This window comes from Equus quagga, chromosome 19 (assembly GCF_021613505.1).
Source record: "Equus quagga isolate Etosha38 chromosome 19, UCLA_HA_Equagga_1.0, whole genome shotgun sequence".
Lineage (NCBI taxonomy): Eukaryota > Metazoa > Chordata > Mammalia > Perissodactyla > Equidae > Equus > Equus quagga.
Window position 1 is genome coordinate 4,233,466 of NC_060285.1, and position 19,354 is coordinate 4,252,819.

The window sequence follows — 19,354 nt, forward strand, 5'->3', positions numbered from 1 at the left end:
GGGCCGGGGGTGCAGACAGGAGGCCTGGTGACCCCAAGGGTCCAGGCGGCAGCTCCTCAGTCAGGCCACACACATGCCCCCCATGGCACCGCCAACACGCACACACTCTCCGCCGTCCAGCCCATGGGCTTCCAGAAGGAAGAAGGGGCCAGATTCCAGTTTCACATCAGCTTTTATTACAGTCAGGTGTGCACACTGTGGCCTCCCACTGCCCGGCCAGGGCCCCGGCATCCCCCTGGAGCGTGGCGCGTGGCACGTGGGGCGGGCCCTCCCGTGGGCACGTGTCGCGGGGCTCCTCGGGGAAGGCAGTAGGTTGTATAGTTATCTTCCGAGGGGGCAACATCACTGCCCTGAAACCACACAACCTACTACCTCACCCCGCCGGCGCCCAGGGGCGGGAGGGTCCGTGGCCCGCCGCTGCCCCACGCCCAGCCCAGCCCTGCCCGGTGGTCCGCAGCCACCAGAGCTGAGCTGGAGGGCTGGGCAGGCGCAGGGCAGGAGCGAAAATGCAGATGGTGCCTCGGTTTCCCCATGCAGTGCAGCCCACACCGTCCACCTGCAGGCTGCCGGAGGGCAGGGCAGGCCTGAGCCAGAGGGGCCGAGGGCGCTCGCTGGGCTGGGACAACGCCCCTCCTGCTTCCTGCTCGGGAGAGCTGAGCCGCAAGGAGGGATGGCCCCGGCTCCCACCCTCCCCAGGCCTGACGCTGAGCTGGACAGGCTGGAGCATCGTCTGGGGGACGCACTGATGAAGGCAGACCCGTGGGTCTCCCTGCCCTGCAACCTCAGCCAAGCCCACAGCAATTCCTCCTGGTGCCCAGCGCTGGCCACAGGGACACAGCTGAGGGCACAGTCCAGACACGTGCTTGGGGCCACCCACAGGATAGGGGAGCAGGCTGCACAAACTGTCCCATGCATCTACTGGGTCTCAGCACAGTGGGTGGAGAAGTAAGGGCCAATTCCAAGCCCCCCACCCTAGACACTTGACACACTATCTCCTTTAATCCTCACTTGCCCCCATTTCACAGATGAGAAAACTGAAGCCCAGAGAGATTAAGGGACCTGCCCAAGGTCACACAGCAAGTGGACCCTAGGCCTGTCAGTCTTCTTAACTGCATGGCAGCCACTGCCACCCACCCCGCAGGGTTGCTCCCCACCCCCAACTTGCCACCCATGACCCTCCCAGCCAGGGTTCTGGATGCTGTCCACCGTCGATATTACGGCCACTTCAGGAAAGACAGTAGATTGTATAGTTACCCCATAGCAGGGCAGAGCCCCAAACTATACAACCTACTACCTCACCCCAAAGGGCCGTCACTCTTGGCTCCTGGACGGACTTCACGGCTTCCAGAGGCACCTCCTGGAAGGAGGAGAGGCACTGGGGAACCAGGGCTGGGGGCCAGGCCATCTGGGTGCTAAGGGGACAGGGAGTCTGGCAGGCAGGTCAGCAAAAGGCCTGGGCACCAGTGAACTGCCGGGAGCACCACCGCAGAGAGGGTGCCCCAGGAGAAAGCCACCAACCAAAAAGGGAGAGAGAGGGGAGGGAGGGAGGGCATGGGGAGAAGTTCGGGGTGGCTTTTGGGAAACTCTTCCAGGCGACTGGACCACTCCCATCTGGACAGGAGTGGTCACCATGTCCCCAAGGGACTTCTGCATTAGTGACACTGGGAGGAAGGTTGTCAATTGTTAGAGGCCGTGGGTCAGAAAGGTGCCATGAGTGTCTACATGGCTGCCCACCCTCCGACCAACAGCCCAGCCTCCGGCTCCTGGCCACACCAGATGCCCCTGTGATCTGCGGGCCTGCTCCCTCCACCCCCAGGACAGGTGCGACTCCCTCCCCACAGGCTCTGCTGATCTGGTCCTGCATCTAGGGTGACCTGAGCCGCCCCCACTTTGCAAGAGGCCTCTGGATGCTGTTCTTTTCTTCTAAAGGGAACCTGGCTCCCAGGGGAGCGGCTGGGCCAGAACTGGACCCTCGAGGGACACACAGGCCCAGAGGCAGCCTCGATAAACATCCACAACAGCCACCGGCATGGCCACCACCTTCCTGGGGAACCCTGTGAAGCCGATGAGGCAAGGACTACTGTCCACCCATCTCACAGGTGATGAGACTGAGGCCCACCCAGAGAGGCGACATGAAGTTCACGCAGCCGTTGGCAGCAGAGCAGAGCTCCGAACATTCTGATTTCTGCCTAGTCAAGTGCCAAGAGAGCTCTGAGCTCTGAAACTTCAAACCTCCTTCCACATCCCTTCCTAGCAGGCTGCCTCCTCCAGGCAGGCACCAGGCTGGGCCGTGCCATTTGGTCCTCACAGGCCTGGTAAGGCCAGGATCACCAATCCCATTTCTCGGTGAGGAAACTGAGGCTCAGATGGGCAGGGTCCCTGACCCCAGGTCAGCAGAGGGCTCCCTCTCAGGCTCTCCCAGGCTTGGCCTTGCCCATGGCTGCAGAGGGAGGTCTCGTGCTCAGGCCCAAGCAGCAAGCAGCTGCTGCCCCCTGAACCCCTGGGTGTCAGGCGCTGTGCTGACAACACCCTGTGCAGGCGTGTGCCCTGCCCACAAGGGGCGGGACTAAGTCCCACAAACCCCAACCAGGGACCATAGCATCAGCGCCCATGCGTGGCACAGCCTACCCAGAATGGGAGACTGAGGCGCAGTCACCTGGGAGGGGGGACCAGGAACGTCCCAGCACAGCCTGAAGCCCCAACCCAGGACCTGGTCGGCCTGTGAGCACAGACCCCTGTGCTCCCTCAAGGCCCCAGAAAGAAATCTGCATGAGAGTGTCTCGACTTCCAGTCCCCTGCCTCTACCCGGACTCCTTGGCTGCGGTGGGACCAGGGCATCCCCAAGGATGCTCCAGGCAGAGCCAGCTGGGGGGATCCGGGCAGCAGCCAGGCCACCCTAACTAACATCAGAGCTGGAACCCACGGGTGTGTGCCAGGCGGACTCCAACAGCCCCTGCCCTGCGGCCTGCACCCACTTGCCCACCCCTGGGCCTGGGCTTCTGCTCCAGAGCCTGCAGTGCTGACCCCGGAGGGCCCCAGCCCCAGCTGGGAGGCAGGGACTACGCGATGGGCCAGCCCACAGGCGGGGCTCCACAGGGTTGGGAGAGGCAGGGAGAGAGGGGCACACAGGAAGAGACACACATCCTGGCTGCCACCACAAGCCCCGCCCCGTGCCCTAGTCTGGGAGAAGATGTGACTCAGTTTCCCTCATGTGGCCTTTCTTCTTGTTCCAGGCTAGATTCACCTGTGTGGCATCTCAGGTGGACGGCAGGCGGCCTGTGTGTATTAATCACACCCTCGAGGGCTGGTTCACGGCTGGGAGGAGAGAAGGGGCTACCTCAGGGACTCCTGGCCCCAGAGGGCCCTCGAGGCAGGGCGAGCCTGGGGGGTGACCCGGGGACAGCGAGTCCTCACCATTGCAGAGAGATGAGGCTGAGCTCTCCTCTTCCATGCAGACACCCGGCAGTGGACCGTGGCTCCTTCAGGCCATGCCCGGTCGACGGCAAAGGCCAGAGGGAACCTTCACAGAACAACAGATCAAAGGTTACTATGTCACAAATGCATCGTGGGCTGATGAGGTGCGTCAACTAGGGGCGTTTGCTGAAGGGGCATGAGGAGGAGGAGAGACATGGCTGAAGGCAGAGGGCACAGCTAGGGCACAGGTTGGGCAGTGACACCATTAGGTCCCCTTCTAAGGACCTCTGTACCTGACAAGCAGGGCTCGGAGATGAACGAGGCGGGACACTGTTCTACCATGTCCCTCCCCATCATAAAGTCCTCCATGGCTCCCTACTTCCCAGAGCAAGGATGGTAGGAGGGGCATGCTGTGGTGCCAGATGTTACCTGGGCATCCAGCCAGAGGGGGTGTGCATGCCCCCCGGGGTTGGGGATCAGGCCGTGGGCTCAGGCCGGGCTGGGACGAGTGGGGCAGGCAGTGAGGTAGCCCTGTAGGGTGGGGATGGCCTGGCCCAGGGGCCTGCCCTAACCCCAGCTCACGGTGAGGAAGCTCGGCCGAGGTCAGCAGCTCCTGTCTCGCCACCACTTTTTGACCTGTTTGGGTTTTAGAAAGAAAGAAACGAGCGTCAGGTTCAGAAGAGACGCAGCCGCACCCGAGCTCCGGCAGCTGCTCTGCGCCTTGACCTGGCCTCGCCCTGAGCCTGCTGCAGATCCTGCATTTCAGCCCAGCCTGTCTTACCACGGTCTCTCGCCTGGGGACACACCCTGCGCAAGGGCCTGGAAAGAATGGTCTTTGTGGCTACCCTGTGCTGGACGACACCGGGTCAGAGACGAAGACCCAGGCCTTGTCCTTGCCTGGTCAGGGGCACCGGCGTTCCCAGGCTGGGTGGCCAGCACCATGCCAGGCTTACACGGCTGCTCTGGGCCTGGATGGGGTACACGTGGCAGTTAGTGGGACCCTGGAGGGAGGAGCTGAAATCTCCACTTCCCAGAGGCTCCGGTCTACAGCAGGTAAGGCCCGGGAGCCTCCCAAGAGTAGAATCCCCAGCGTAGGAAGAGGGGCTTCCAGGACCCACCCGAGGCCTCAGCCAGGACATGCTCAGTGAGTTGCAGTGCCACCTGGCTCCAGCCCACTCTGGCAAGGTGCCCTCCCGGGACCAGCAAGCTGGGGGAAACCGGCAGGTCCTTGCAGCAAGGGACACAGGTGTTAAGACAAGCACACAGCTGGACTGCTGACCAGCTAAGGGGCCACTGAGGCTGAGCCCAAGACGCTGGACCAGGCCCCAGACCCATTTAGATCTGTCCAGCCCTGCTACATGCCCACCACTGAGCCTCGCTGGTGTCCCTCCCCCTGACAGGGACGGGATGATCTGGCCACCTGGCTGTGAGGGTCTTGTCCTGCCGCCTCGCCCTCAGTGCTCCCAGAGGCCAGGCCGCCCATCGCCAGCGCTTACACCTTCTGTGCAGCCACATCTCTGCTCCCTCCCACTGCACACCGCCCCTCCCACCCCCTGCTGGCCCTGCCTCTCACCCCCAGCAGAGAAACACCCTGGGCAGACCTCCCAACCCTCCTTGATCGTCTGCCAGCCCTCTCCACCTCCCGGCCTTTGCCCCCTGCTCATCCTCAGCCAGGAGCAACTGCCCACTCGTTCCTGCTCCTTGCCCACGTTGGCCCTGTGCTCCTCCCACACGGGCACCTCCCTTACTGCCCATTGGGAGGCCTCAGGGGGCCCCAAGGTGAACCCTTGCTCCGCCCTGGCTCGGTACCCAGGACTCATACCTGGAAGACCGGGCCTGCGGTGGGCAGTGCAGCTCATGTGAGCCGGGCCTGTGAAGGTGCCCTCGGACAGCGCATGCCTCCCTCCACTGCGGGCCCAGGGCGGGCTCCCTGCCCACTCCCAGCCTGCTCCAGGTCTCTCCAGGTGACCAGGAAGCAGATCTCGTGACCCCAGCACGGTCCCCACTCTGGCTTTGCCCCACTGAGGCATGCCTCGCACAGAACCTGGCTTTCTTCAGCGAACAACCCAGGTTTTTGCAGGGGGAGGGGGAGCAAATAGGAGTGACATTTCTGGGTCTATGACCCGCTCGTGAAGCTGTTTCTGAGCTAGTGGAAGAAATGCCCCAGTTCCGTGTGTTGGGAGCCATGATTTGCTGGGTCCACCTGCCCAACAGTCCTAGGACTGACCATGGGGACAGCAGAGACTCCCCTTTTCCCAGGGGGATGTGGGGGTCCTGAGACAGACCAAAGGGACCCTTCCCAGGCCCTGCACGAGGGCCAGCGGCAGGGGCAGGCAACGCGGTGTGAAGGGGGTTCCCTGAACTGGGCTCCTGGGGAGTGAGCAGTCCCCTGCCACCTGCCAGCTGCCACTGCTGGCCCTGCCCATGTCCTGCAGTGTCTTCCCGTGGGCAGGGTGCTGGCAGGCCCAGGGTGGGAGGGGCCAGGCCGGCGGGGACAGGTGTGTGGGAGGCCTCAGTGGGCAGGTGGCCCTTTCAGGGCTGGCGGATGTCTGGAGCGAGTGAGGCAGACAGACGGTGTCACCCAGCAGTCACCTCGGGCTTGGCTCGGGGCCACTGGGAGCCAGGACCCCCCCTCAACGGCTGCCCCCCACTGCTGCCCCGATTAGGTTTCTCCCCATAAAGCAGCCAGTGTTTCTGCTCGGCAACCCGTGCCAACAATGGAGTCTGGGAAAAAGCCGCGGGGGTGGCATCCGGGGGCCCGGGCGGGGGGCAGGTCTTCCTGCAAACACGGCCCATAAAGTTAACGAGACGTGTGCACCAGGCAGTCTGGGACTGACCAGGCCGGGCTGGGGCTGGGCGCCCACCGTGTGCCTGGCAGGGCCAGGACGCAGTGAGGCCAGCCGGCCACCTGCCTCGGGCCACAACTGATGGGGCGCCAAGACTCAGCCATCAAGACAAATACTTCAACGTTAAATTTTAAAAACTGCAAAAAGAATGCAAAAGATCCACGATCTAAAGATATCAAACCTGAATGAAGGTAGAATAGGTCATGATTGCTGACTTTTCCTTTGGCTTCAGGCTCCAATGGCCCAGCCAATGCAAGCCCCGTGGCCTCTTCGTCCCCAAGGGCACCCCTCGAGCATGCAGGGGCAAAGCCAGAACTGGAATCGGATGTTTCTGACCCCAGGCTCTTCCCACAAGCCTGCACACCTCCGGGCGGCACAGGCCACACAGGTGGGGACATGGCACCTCCAGCCAGGAGCCCCAGTCAGGGACAGACCTCAGACCCTTCATTCTCCTCAAGGCTCTCTTGTTAGCACCCTTCTCTGTCTAGCTTCCCCGAAATGGATGCCCACATGATCTGGGTCAGGACCCCCCACCCTCGGAGTCTGTGCCCTGCCCCAGCTCCCTGCCTTCCTGTCCCCAGAGACCTCCAAGCTCTCAAGCAGAAGGTGGCCAGGTGTGGGGAATGTCCACTCCCCAGGGCACAGACCTGTCGTGATGCTCCAAGCCTGGAGCAGGGCCAGGCACACAGTGGGGGCCGAGTGTCACTGCCCACAGAGTTTGGAAGCCCCCAGCATGACGGCAGCACCTGGGAAGCAGAGCGCTGCTCTGCAGACACACCTGCATCACGGGGGCCATGGGCATGGGGGCAAGGAGACAGTTGGCTCTGGGGCTGCCAGGCCACTGTTCTGACCTCCACTGCTCAGCAATGGGCCTCAGGCAAGTCAGTGCCTCTGGCCTCAGCTGCCTCTGTGCCTGGGAGCGGGGGAAGCTGCTCGTCACCAGTCCGGGGTTTGCCTGGAGTCCCTTTGGAGTCCAAGGGGAAAAGCAAGAACGCAGAGCCCTCTCTGATCCTGTAGGCGTCACCGTCTGGCGTTTAACCATTAGGCAATAGTTTTAACCGCTAAGGCGTGTATTTATCTGAAAATATTCTCAGTTCAAGCCGCAGTCTGGGTCACAAGGCGAGGAGAGCTGGGGAGGGGAAGGGTGACCAGACACAACCACATCATTAAAAATGCCCAGTGTGAACCCCGCCCTGCGGCAGCCCCATGTGGCAGCAGCGCCCTCTGACGGCCCTCCTGCTGCGGGCTCCTGGCCCCCCGGGGGGGCTCGGGCCTGGCCTGGCTTGCGGACCCATAGTGCTGGTCTGGGCGTCCCACCATGCAGCCCTTGGCTGGGTTTCCCCAGAGGGAGGGGGGCCTGAGCAGACCTCGCTTCCTGGCCACGGAATGTTCTCTCTGGGAACCAGAAGGAGAGGGTGTCTGGGAAGGGCCCGGGGCCGCGTCCAGCAACCTTCCCAGCCTGGAGGGCTTGGCGGGCCACAGGTGTCTGGGGAAGGCACTCCGCAGCTCCCTGGGCCGCCTGCCACACGTGTGCTTTCTGTCCCTCTCCCATGACACGCAAGAATACGGGGCAGGGTCTGTCCCCGGGTCTGCCTGGCGGACCCCACACGGCAAGAGAAAGGAGAACAGTTCCATAAAATGACACACTTTCCTCAAACGCCATTCCTGGCTTCTCTACGTGGACATTTCTGTGAACTTCCTCCAGGAGGTGCACTGCCGTTTGGGGACTTCGTCGCGGGGGACCGCGGGCACCCACTGATGCCCGGCAGGCTGGCGGCTCCTGGAGGCACCGTGCCCCTGTCCACCTGCCGAGGCCGGTAGAGCGCACTGTCCCACAGCGAGTGGCCTGGAGCTGGCTCCAGACAATGGTGTCTCCTCTGTACCACCCTCCAGTCCCTGCTGCCAAGACTCGCTGGCCAGCGGGCAGCCTGCTTCTTGCCTGACCACTTCCCCTCGGCCCTGCGTTGCCACGGATCCGCTGGGCGCCATCAGAGGGGTGGGCAGCTAACATGGGGCGCAGAACAAGAGGAGGAGGCGAGAGGGGGCCGAAGGCCACCCTGAGCAGGGAGATGCCTGGCTGCTCCCAGCCCCGGAAGGTGCTCTTGGGGTAACTAGGGTCTCGGCGGATGTGGGTCCCACAGAGGTGAGGGCCATGGAGGGCACGGGGCCGGCAGGATCAGGCTCACCCCCGGCTCCGGGTGTCGCAGAACCCCAGCCGGCCAGGACCGAGGGAGCCCGGCTACACAGGGCGGTGGCCACTCCCTCGCCACAGAGCTCACCTCCTCCAGGAAGCCCCCTGGCCCTGCTTCCAGAGGACGAGCTGTGGCGGCACCCAGATAGAAGGCTGGCTGGCCACCGTGAGTCCCAGTGCCCAGCACAGGCCCACCAGGGAGCCCCAAGGCTCGTTGGGCAAGTGAGGGGGTGAGGGGGCCAGCTCCCCAGTGCCGCCTAAGACACAGCCGCCCCATTCACGGTGTGTCCAGGGCGCCCCCTTCCACACCCTAGGACAAGCATTGTTTCTAGAACCTTCTGTGCCGGCCCCGGGCGGCCAAGGCCCCCCTCCAGGAGCATGGCTTTAATTACAGCTCTCCAGCCCGCTCTGCAGCATCTCAGTCTGCTGGCGGGTTAGCGTGAGGGGTGGCGAGGGGGCCGGGGGATGAGCTGGGGTTCCAGGACCACCTTGCCAAGAGGTTGGCTGCTGCCAAGCCCAGGGTGGCCACGGCCAAGGCCGGGCGGTGGCGGGCGGCGCTGGGCTCTATCCAGGCCACTCGGGCCGGGGGTGCCCTCCCTCTCCCGCCAAGGCGGCCGTCCACCTGCCTCAGACATAAAATGGCGGAGGGCTGCGGCGGCCATTTTGTGGAGCCCGCGGAAGACAAAGGCGGGCAGCCAGAGGGCAGGGCCGCGCCCCGCAGCGGCGGGAGGAGGAACTTCCTCTCTGGAAGCGGCCGCCGGTCCTGCGCTCAGGCCTGGGCGGGCCTGGCCAGAGAGCGGGGCAGGCGGCACCCTCTCCAGAACCTTCTGTCTGCTCAAGCTCCCAGCCGCCTGGGCTCCCAGAGGCCCCGTCACCCCCTGAAGGGGCTCCAGGAGGTGCTGGGACGATGGGCTCCTGCCCAGGGCAGTGGCACCCGTGCTCCCGGGGAGGCGGCCCAGCAGAAGGCAGTGACCGCTACAGGGAGGCAGTGGTGAGGCAAGCTCGCCACCTCCCACCATGAAAATCCTACTTAGCCCCAGACCCGGGGAGGGCCATCCTCCTCTACCCAAGGTCGAGATGGCCTCCAACTAGGTGGCCCAGGAGCTGGTCTGCATTCCAGGGACATCCCGGCATCTCCCACCCTGTGGTCCAGGCCAGCGGCTCTTTCCCGCCCAGTGTTGGTTGGCAAAGGGGCAGCTGGCAGGACCGGCCGTGCCAGAGTGGCCCCCAAGGGGTCACCAGGAGGACCCGCTCCAGGGACGCACAGCCGCACCCCCTCCCCACCTCCTCAGTACCTGACTCCCTGCCCGCCAGCACTAGCCGCTTCTCCACCCTCCATCTGGTGACCAGCGCCCCTAGCTCGTGTCCCCTCTGCGGAGCCCCCTCCTTACCTCCTCTGGACAAGAGGCACGGCCCTGTGGCCCCAGCAGACACGTGCTGGACCAGACGGCCCCGCAGCAGAGGCTGGCAATGACGGTGTTTTACCCAGAGCCCAAATACAAGGCAGACAAGCAAGACTGCCCTGCGGCCGAGGGTCCAGCCTTGGGCCACCCCTCCCGGCCCGCGCAGAGTGGAAACCTGGGGCCGAGACCAATCCCACTTTACAGACAGACAGACTGAGGCCCAGGGGTCGCTGTGTAGTGGCCCTGGCTGTGGCTGGCAGTGAGGCCCCTGAAGGACACCTGGGTCAGGGGGAGGTGCTACTCACGCACCTGGCATTCTGACAGGGACCAGCCGATCCGGAGCCAGGGCAGGGCCTGTGTCACGAAACAAGCGTGGAATCAGGAGGGAAGCCTCGCCCTGCCTACAGGGTGGGGTCTGCCGTGGCAACACAGCACAGCATGGAGGGCGGGTACCACCGTCGCGTGTAATGGCAGTCGTCTGGACAACTCCCTTGGTGTGAAGAAAACAGCCGTCCTCTCGTAGGACATCTCCCAGGAGCAGCTCCTCCTCGGGAGCCGCCCCACGGAGCTCGCTGGGGAAGATGGAACCTCACTGTCAGAGGCCTGGGTTCAAATATTTCTCTGCCCAGAGCTGGACACGGCTGAGCTTCAGCTCAGTAAGGTGTGGGGAACAAGGCCTCCAAACAGAGAAATGTCTGAGAGCAGGTGTCTGGCCGAGCTCAGTCCAGGACAGGACCCCAGGACCCTCGGTCTGGGGGCCTCTTGGCTTCACTCCAGCAGGAAGACTCCTTACAAACCCTCTAGCCACCCAGGGCACCATCCCAACAAGAGCCTGAACTCTGGACCCCGTCCCCAGCCGACCCCCAGGATGCGGCAGCCCCGACCCCGCAAGGAAACCCCGACACCCTGGGGACACCGCACGTTCCTGGAACCCAGATGTGTTTCTGCTTCTGGGCAGGTTGAAGCCAGCCCCCTGCCCTGCAGGTCGTCGGCTTGGGGCCTGGGGCTGGTCCTTGACCTCTCTGAGCTCAGTCCCTACAGGGGCGTGGCACTGAAATATGCCCACCAGCAGGGCTACCAGGAAGAGCCATGACTTGCATAGAAGGGTGGGCGTCAGGCTCAGGGCACGGCCCACAGGAACAGAAAGTGCCTAGCAAGCACGAACCGAATCGAAAAGTTGCTTTGTGCCCAGGTGCGCCTTATAGGGTGGGGATATCCTCGCACCCCGTCCTCGTCCCCACAGGGTTTGCTTGTCACGTCCCTCCTTGCGGTCAGGGGTTACCTGCTCCCAGCCAGAGGATGCTGCGCAGAGCTGATAGGGCAGCACTGAACAAGGGCCATCGTTCCGCGTTTTATCAAGATTGTCACTGGGACCAGATCAAATGCAAGGTATTTTCAAGGCCTTCATTTTTTCTGTCTGGGTCAATAAAGGGCACCTTGAGATGTGCTGTGAGAGCAATTCCTGCCCCTTTGGGCCTGCCTTGGGAGGCCCCCTATTGTCCAAAGGTAAAGAGATAAAGTACGGCGTGTGCCACCTGCAGAGCCCACTGGCGGTCACGTCTCTGTATCACCGTGGGGCCCTGCTCCAGGCTGTGGGCACCAAGCATGGGTCAGTCTTGGAGCCAGCAGATGCTGCTTCTCAACACAGCTCTGCCATGGGGTGTCGGGCCTGTCACCCCAGCCTCAGTGAACCCACCTGTGCGCCAAGTCCTGAAGAACGGGGCAGCCTCCCCATCACAGGAACCCAGGGCGCCAGGGCGGACAGGGATGGTTCCCTTCAGAGACCCGGCCAGCGCTGGGTGCCGAGAGGGCCCATGTGGCTCCTGTCTGCCACTGAGCATGGGCGAGGCACCAGGGAGCGGAGGCCGAGGGTACCGCCCTGTGCCGAACGAAACCTGTCCCCACCCTCGGTCCAGGCTGGGCAGACTTGCAAGGACAGCAATTTCAAGTCGGTTCAAAAAGAAACCTGGCCCAGTGAGTCACTGTCCCCTTTAAACCTTCAATGCTCCCGCAGCCCCAGCTGGCCTCCCAAAGGGTTTTCATTGTCCCCACAGCCTTCAAGGGCCGCAGGCGAGGCCGGAGCTGGGCTATTCTCAGCCCCTAAACTTCCCTTTCTGGATGAACAGAACGGAGATGACAAGCCCCACCTTGCTGGTGGTCCTGCCACTGAACGAGGGTACGTACATATGTGGGAGATGGGGTCCTCCCCCTGGCCCTGGCCATGCTCTCATCCTTACAGTGACCGAGCTGTGTGGTTATCCTGGTGATCACTTAGGCCCTGGATGAGCGCTAAGTAAAGACCCACTGTGTGGCTTACTTCTTCTGTGTGGGCTGCATCTTCCATCCATTGTGCAGTATGGGGGGACACGAGTCCCACCCTGGACTGTCCACTCCCCTTAGGCCCATCCTACTCTGCTCCGGGTCCTTCCTCGCATGTCCTGGGACCCAGTGGCTGTGCACAGGCCCCATCGCCCAGGCTTGGGAGCCCCTCTGGCCTCCCAGATGGGCCAGCCCTGCCTCCCCCGGAGTCCCCTCCTCCGCTCCTGGGGATGCGCCTTCACCACCTCCAGCTCGTGCCTGTCAGGGCCAGAGGGTCAGGAGCCAGGTGCATAGTCTGATGCCCAAGCCTGTGTGAGGTGACGGGGCCTGGGTTTCATTTAGACTCTGAAGGCCACCACTGCTGCCCATGGGATGTTGGAGGATTTCACAGTGGTGCCCAGGAAAGCACCTGGGCTAGATGGTTCGGGCAGAGCCCAGCAGGCCCGTGGGACCTCTGGGGCCAGGTGCACCCTCAGGCCGTTGCCCCAGCGACAGCCCTGCGCAGCCTCCTGTAGCCCTGCTCTGTGCCTCCTTTCCCCCTCGAGCCCTACTCTGCTTTCTCTCTGCCTCCACTCTGTTCTTCCCCTTCCTATGTCATCCCCACCCCTCCACCGATGTCTCCCGTCCTCTCTGTCCCTCCTGTCCCTCGGGGGTTCCTCCCTCCTCACCCATGTCCTGCCCTACCCTCGGGCACAAGCCAGCACCAGCCCTGCGTGCAGACACGAAAGCCCCAGGGGCAGAGTCTGTGGAGTCTGGCAGGCAAGCTAGACCTGCAGACACGCGAGGCCCAGATGGCAGAGGGGTCCCAGGCCCAGACACAGCAGCCCAAGGTCCTTTCTACACAGGCCTGGGAGGCGTGCCTGCCCCCGGCCATGGCAACAGCGGGGAGGGGAGATGACGCCTGTCTGGTCCCCCCACTCCCCAGGAGGCCAGAATCAGCCAAGTGGGCCTGACAGTCGGCACTGTGGGCTGGCTCTGGGGGCGGGTGGGGCATGGGCAGGGGCCCCGGGGCTGCTGTGATAGGAAGTGGCAGGCTGGGGGCCTCCTCACCTGCTGGGCCCCTGAGCTCTGTCCAGCTCCACACACTGCAACTGCCCCTGGTTACGTAAGGTCCCCGCACTTGGCCCAAGTCCTCCCACCATGGACCCTCTCAGACAGCTGGCTCCTCACAAAGGGAGCTTCACTCAATGCATGCGCAGGAAGGAGCCAGAAACCGGTCCAGAGTCCAGCTTCCCGGGTTGAGACCCGGGCGAGCCCGACTTCTGGGAGACCGGGATCCCTTGGACGCAGAAAGGCTGGCGGGAGGTCAGAGCAGACCCAGCCGAGCCTGGGCAGATGAGTGTGTGAGAAGGGCCTGCCTGGCTCCTCAGTCCTCCAGAGGCCGCGTGGGCGTGTGCACACGTGTAAGTTACACGTGCGTGTGTCCTGTTTCAGGCACGCCCAGCCCCGGGTGGCACTTGGGGGGAGGGGATGGGTAGCCCTGATTTTCAACATTCAAGCGCTGCACTGACCTGAGCTGGCACTGTTGTCCGAGCTTCCGGTGTCACGCAGGGAATGAAGCAGCTGGAAAGAAGGGGTGAGACCTGGAAGGAAGGAGAGACACTGGTTACATCCTGGGAAGGAGCCCCAAGTTGTGTGGGGGTCACGTTCTGCATTTGTGCCCTGTGAGCTCCAGCCCAGCCTGCCCTAAGACCCCAAGAAGCCCAGCACAGCTCAGAGACCACCCAGAGGCTCCCAGGGGACCCCGCGGGCCAGGAAGCTGCCCCATCTATGTGACTTTGTGCCCAAAGTCACCCCTGAAACACCCAGGTTTTCTGGGATCACCCCTCTCCAAAGGGCAGCAGATGGGGATGCAAGGATGTGGATTTGGGGGCCAGAGAGATGCAAGTTCAAAGTCAGGCTTGGTGAGGCTTGAGGGTTTGGCCTGGGCCCTCAATGCCCCTCTCGACCTAGGCTTTAGGGCTGGGGAGAATCAGATGAAACGACGAGTGCGGCATTCAGCGTGATGAGAGGAATGCGGCTGCATGGAGCAGCGGGGAGCTCCCTCCTTCTCTTTCTCCCCTGGCCTCATCGGGGCCTTTGGGACACCCTGAGTGTCAGCACCAGCTCACTCTCAGCACCAGTGTTGAAGACAGTGCTCCCCAACATCACTTCCTGCAAAGGATAGTCTTCCCCTCTTTGCTTTGGCTGCTGGGAATCTTGGAGCTGAATTCACAGGTCACACCAGCAACTGCAAGGCTCCTATACGACACAGCTTCTGCTAGGCCTGCCTGTGATTTTCCCTGGGCTCCAGTTTCCTCAGCTGTTTCTTTTTATTCTGCTACACTGTCCACATTGCTCTAAGCAGCTTCACATATATATATGTACACAAAAACAAGAAATTAACTGACCCCTTAGTGCTCTTCCTGCCCATCCAATCAGCGAGGGTCATACGTGCAGGCTTCATCTTTGCACGTGGCGGCTGCACTGGTCCCAAGCTAGACCCCCACTTCTCAGCCAGGCCTGGCCCCCCTTCAGCTCCTCTGGGGCCTGGGAGTGAGGCAGGAAGAAGTCTGGATGCCCTTTTTTACAAATGAGAAAACAGAATCCCAGGGAGGGGCCGTGGCTTTCTGAAGACCATAGAGCAGTGAAGGCCGGGTGGGGCTGGGACCCAGGAGCCTGGCCCGATGCTGTGGCTTAGTGCCCAGCCTCGGCGTGGCCATTGCCACGAGCCCTCGGGTGCTATCCCAGGAGACACTGCAGAAGGCACTGACAGAGACCCTTGAGGGTCTGCAGTATGGCTAGGCAAGGCCTCTGGCAGGCCCCACACAGCACCTACCGTGGGCGGTGGGCACCCTGTTCCGGTGATGGGCCAAGAGACCATGACCACCACATGGAGCTGCTCAGACCCTGAAGCCTGAGAGTGGTCACCTCTGCCCACTCAGCTACCTCCAACAGTGTCCTCGCTGCTCGGGCCACCTCCATGCCTTCCCCAAGGCTGAGACTGACCCAAAGCCACGTAGCCAGAGCAGGCCTGGGTTCCTGGGTTGCTGAGACCCTCCTGGCTGCCTCAGAGACCCTGCCGACACAGTCCCCGGCCACCTGGAGCTGAGGCTGCTCACGTGTCCCCACGCTGCCTCCACCCACCGTCTCGTCTCACTCAGCACCCAGAACACAATCCCGGAGTAAGAAATGGATAGAACTGGACCCTGTGAGGTCCAGTGGAGGGAGAGGAGGCCAGGAGAGCACCAGGGGCAGACGCCTGGGGAGTTCTTTCAGTGAATTATAAACCCTGCTGCTTCTTGGTGCCTACGGTGTACAAAGACTGTGTCCCGCCCTCTCACTCAAGCCATGGGCACTCAGGGGTTCGCTGTCCATCCCCAAAACTCCACCAGGAGGTGTTCCTGCCTCAGTTACAGAAGGGTAAACTGAGGCTCTGGGCACCACAGAAGTCTGTCCAGTTGCACGGCTGGTAGGAGGTGGGCTAGGGGCTGCACGTGCTCGCTGCTTAGTACGGCTGCAGGTGGCGATAGCACAGAACTTGCTCAGGAGTCTCTGCACCAGCACCTCGGCCCTCCGGCCCTCCCCTTTTCCATGTGCTTTGAGGAGGTGAGTCAGCGCCGTAATCAGGGCACAGGGCAGGTGGCAGGGCTCGGGGGACCACAGCAGGCCAGGGCGTCCTCTGCTCTACTCCCTTGCTCCTGGTTGTGGGGCGGGGTCTCTTCCACCTGCCAGGGGCAGGCTGAGCTCCTCAGGCACTCTGGGCAGGGTGGGCCAGACTAGAGGTTGGGACCTGCGAGGGTGGGGCTGGTACTGGGGTCTCTGAAAGATGTGTCCACATTTCCCTCCCAGCCAGGCGGGCCCACCTCCCCGGGCTGCCTCCCTGCCCAGGCCCAGGGCCAAGACCATCTACCTGGTGCAGTCCCGGAGCATCTTCCAAAGGCCATGATGGGTGCCCACTTTCTTGGGGGTGCCCTGGGAGGAGCCACGTTCTGCAAGACACAAAGTGACCAAGGAGTCAGCTCGCAGGCCTGGTGGCAGTCGGCCCCGGGAACAGGAAGGGGGCTCCGGACGGCCCCTACCCCGCCTCTCACTGACCTGCAGATGCTGAAGCCGAGGTTCCCAGGCGCCCAGAGGATAAGAGCTTTCCTCGGAGGCAGAGCCCAGCAAGGAAAGCCTCATCTGACGGGCCGACTGCCCCAACCCCGCCTGGGGTGCTGCACTCGCACCCAAAACCAAACCCCAACCACTGGCTCCCTCGAAGCCCAGCCACACACACCTCCAGTGTCTGCAGAGAAGCGGGCTGACGGGACTCAGGATGCCTGCTCCCGGTGGAGCACGGTCACCCCTTCGAGGTGCCCCCACGCCCTCGCTCCAGCCCTGCCTTGGCACCCACTGTTCCCTGGGGCTGGAATGTCCTCCTGCCATCAAAGGCCTAATTCCTACCCATCCTTTAGGTCACCCCCTCCAGGGAGGCCTCCTGGGTCAGGGATCTATCTCCCCAGCTCCAGCAGTAGGCCGGGGGGTCCTCAAAATCAACTCGTGGATGCTCGCACTGCCTGTCTCCCCCGCTAGGCTGGCAGCTCTACAGCAGGGAGCGTCTCTTATGCAGCTCTGTCCCTTGGCCTAGCACGGTGCCCAGCCCCAGGAGGCACCCAGGATGACAGGAAATGCCCCCCACTCACTCTTGGAACAATGCTCACATTCCAGGACTTAGAAGGTGCAGACACAGCTTTGGGTCTTCCCAGTGAGCCAGTGAGGGGACATCCTGGGACCAACCGAGTGAGGATAGCAAAGCCCCGAGGGCTGAGCTAAGGCCCAGGAGCTGGCATATGGCCCAGGGCAACTCCAAGGCCTGAGCTTCTGCTCTCGCCCAGCCTCGGGCTCAGGCCTCCAGCTGATGTGCAGGCTCTCCCAAAGCAGGAATGGCTCATTGTTTGTGACAACACAACGGCAAATCCAGACCGAGGTCTGACTCGCCATGGCTAGGAATTTTGCTGGGGCGTGGCCAGACTCATGGGTCGAGTGAGAAATCCAGGCCCACTCCTTTCTCAAACCTCTGCCCCAAGCCGAGTATGAGTGGGGTGGCCGGGAGGAAGAGGGGAGTTGAGGTACCAAGTCTCCGGGAGCATCCTGGTTCCCTCCCACCCCGTCCTCCCTCTGAACACACCCAGGGGCAGGCATACGGTTCCCATGAACCCTCAGCTGCAAGAATGTGGCCATCTCAGTCCTCTCGGGAGCAAGACCTTCCCCAGAACCCTGTCACGGAGGACGGGGGACAGAGAGCTGGGGGCGGTCACAAGAGCTCTGAGGGCGGCCCCTGCCGGGGGAGAGGGCTGTGGGAGCCGCTGGGGCAGGGAGCCGTTGGGGCCGAGAGCCACCCCAAGCAGCTCACAGCTCTCTTCCTCGACCAGCTCTCCAGCCTCCGACACCAGGCTTCATGGGACTTGTGCGGCCCTGAGAGGCCGGAGGGGACTTCCTGGTGGTTTCAAACCCAAGAACGTGCTCACGCCCCCGGCCCCGACAAGCTGGGTTGAGCCTGCGGCAAGGCTCTCACCCTAAACCCTCTGTGCCCAGATCAAGCCCTCTCTGAAGACGGAGACAGAAACCCAGGAGCCCGACACACCCCGAGTGTATGCAGTGAGGGCCCAGGACCACGAGTCACGCGGCTCCGGGTTCAAATCCTGCCTCCCGCCTCACTCACTGTTGAGAGCCTCTCTTGACCTCAGTTATCTTGGCTGTAGGATGGGCCTCTGGCCTGGAGCACGTCACTGTCCTATTTTACAGGACAGGGAGCACTCCCGAGAAAGGACTGCCCTGAGGCCGCACAGCCCTCACCTGGATGGCCGGAACGTGCCCCCTGCCTCTGCTACCATCAGGATGGGCCGAAAAGGGCCTGCTGCGGGGCCCAGCATGCACTGATGCCACTCACTAACCCTGGGCCCAGTGCCTGTGCCACCATGGCCTGGTCAGGAAATCCCATCTGCGGCACCCTTGCCTGCTGTACCCGGGCTGGGGCAGCTCCAACCCCACCTGGAGCCGACAGGACAGCAGCTCTGGGCTCTCCCCAGGAAAAGACCACAGACTGGGGCACCCCAAAACAGCCCAGGACAGCTGACAGAGCACGCACCGCCTCTTCCCTCTGGACCTCGAGCACAGCCCAGCTCGGGCTCACACGGTGCCCACAGGGGCCTGGCAGATGAGGACCCCCTTTTTGCAAATAGCCTGATTCAATATAACTCTAGCTGCTGGTAGTGTCAGAAATCGGGCTTCCAGGGCACAGGAGCTGGGGCGTGGGGGTTGAAAGGGGACAAGGACACATTTCAGCTGTGAAAAACGAGGAGAGTTGCTAGTGGCCCCACAGGCCACCCCACGCCTGCCCTGGTACACGAGGAGCATGGAATTTCTATCCAGATGGGTGCATGGGGCTCCAGCAGCAGGGGCAAGTGTGGCTCTGGGGCCCTGGCTCGATCACTGAGAGACATAGGAGCCACCCATGGCCATGGCTGGAAAGTCACTCAGACAGCCACCCGAGGGTCTCCAACCTCAGAACAGCAGTTACCGAATGCACTCCCTCTGGGACACTCAGTGGCTCCCCAATCCTTCCACCCACTCTCCCAATGACGGCCACGGAACAGCACGGCCGAGTGACCGCTGGGGTCCCGTGCAGGGGAGGCCCCCTCTGATGTTTGGCACCCAGAGGCGCCCAGGCAATCCCAGCTCCCTTGGCCTGACCCCCTTCACTCTCTGCCTGCCCCCTGTCACTGCGCTCCCTAGACAAACATTGTTATCTGCCCCCAGAGCCTTTAAAATAATCTCCTGAGTATATCACTCCCCCGCAGGGCTGCCTGAGCCTCCCAGGGCTGTCCTCTCTCTCGATGGGCCAGCTCGCACAGTGTGGCCACGTGGATGGCAGGGCTGGCCCATCCTGGTGGCTCTTTCTCCAGTTGCAGTTCTGTCCTCTGGAAGGCTCTGGCCCACTGAGGCTGGTGCTGAGTCTGTCAGAACCAGCACTGGACCTGGCAGGATGCCCCAGAGGCTGAACCATGCCCAGCCGGGCCTCTCCTTGCCCCTGCCCACGAGTAACCCTGGACTTGGTAACATTCCTGCGTCCATCTTCAGGGCGGCCCAGGGGCTGTTGGGCCCCAATCTTAGCTCTTTGCGACCCTGGACAAGCCCTTTCACCTCTGCTGGCCTCAGTC

At 62.9% G+C, this 19,354-nt stretch overlaps 1 protein-coding gene across 6 annotated transcripts in view; it reads right to left on the minus strand.

Annotated features, from left to right (window-relative positions):
- Nucleotides 1-387: 387 nt before the first annotated feature.
- Nucleotides 388-19,354, minus strand: part of LOC124230372 (uncharacterized) — a 70,003-nt gene continuing 51,036 nt past the window's right edge. For 3 of the 6 annotated variants that reach the window (XM_046646367.1, XM_046646368.1, XM_046646366.1), the window contains exons 2-3: nt 16,066-16,144; nt 388-13,756 (exon numbers count right to left, since the gene is read on the minus strand). In XM_046646367.1, coding sequence (XP_046502323.1) covers nt 7,351-8,271 — 921 coding nt within the window. In that variant the 5' untranslated portion in view covers nt 8,272-13,756; nt 16,066-16,144 and the 3' untranslated portion in view covers nt 388-7,350. The remainder of the gene's footprint in view (nt 13,757-16,065; nt 16,145-19,354) is intronic. The other 3 variants (XM_046646369.1, XM_046646370.1, XR_006886147.1) reach the window with 3 other exon arrangements.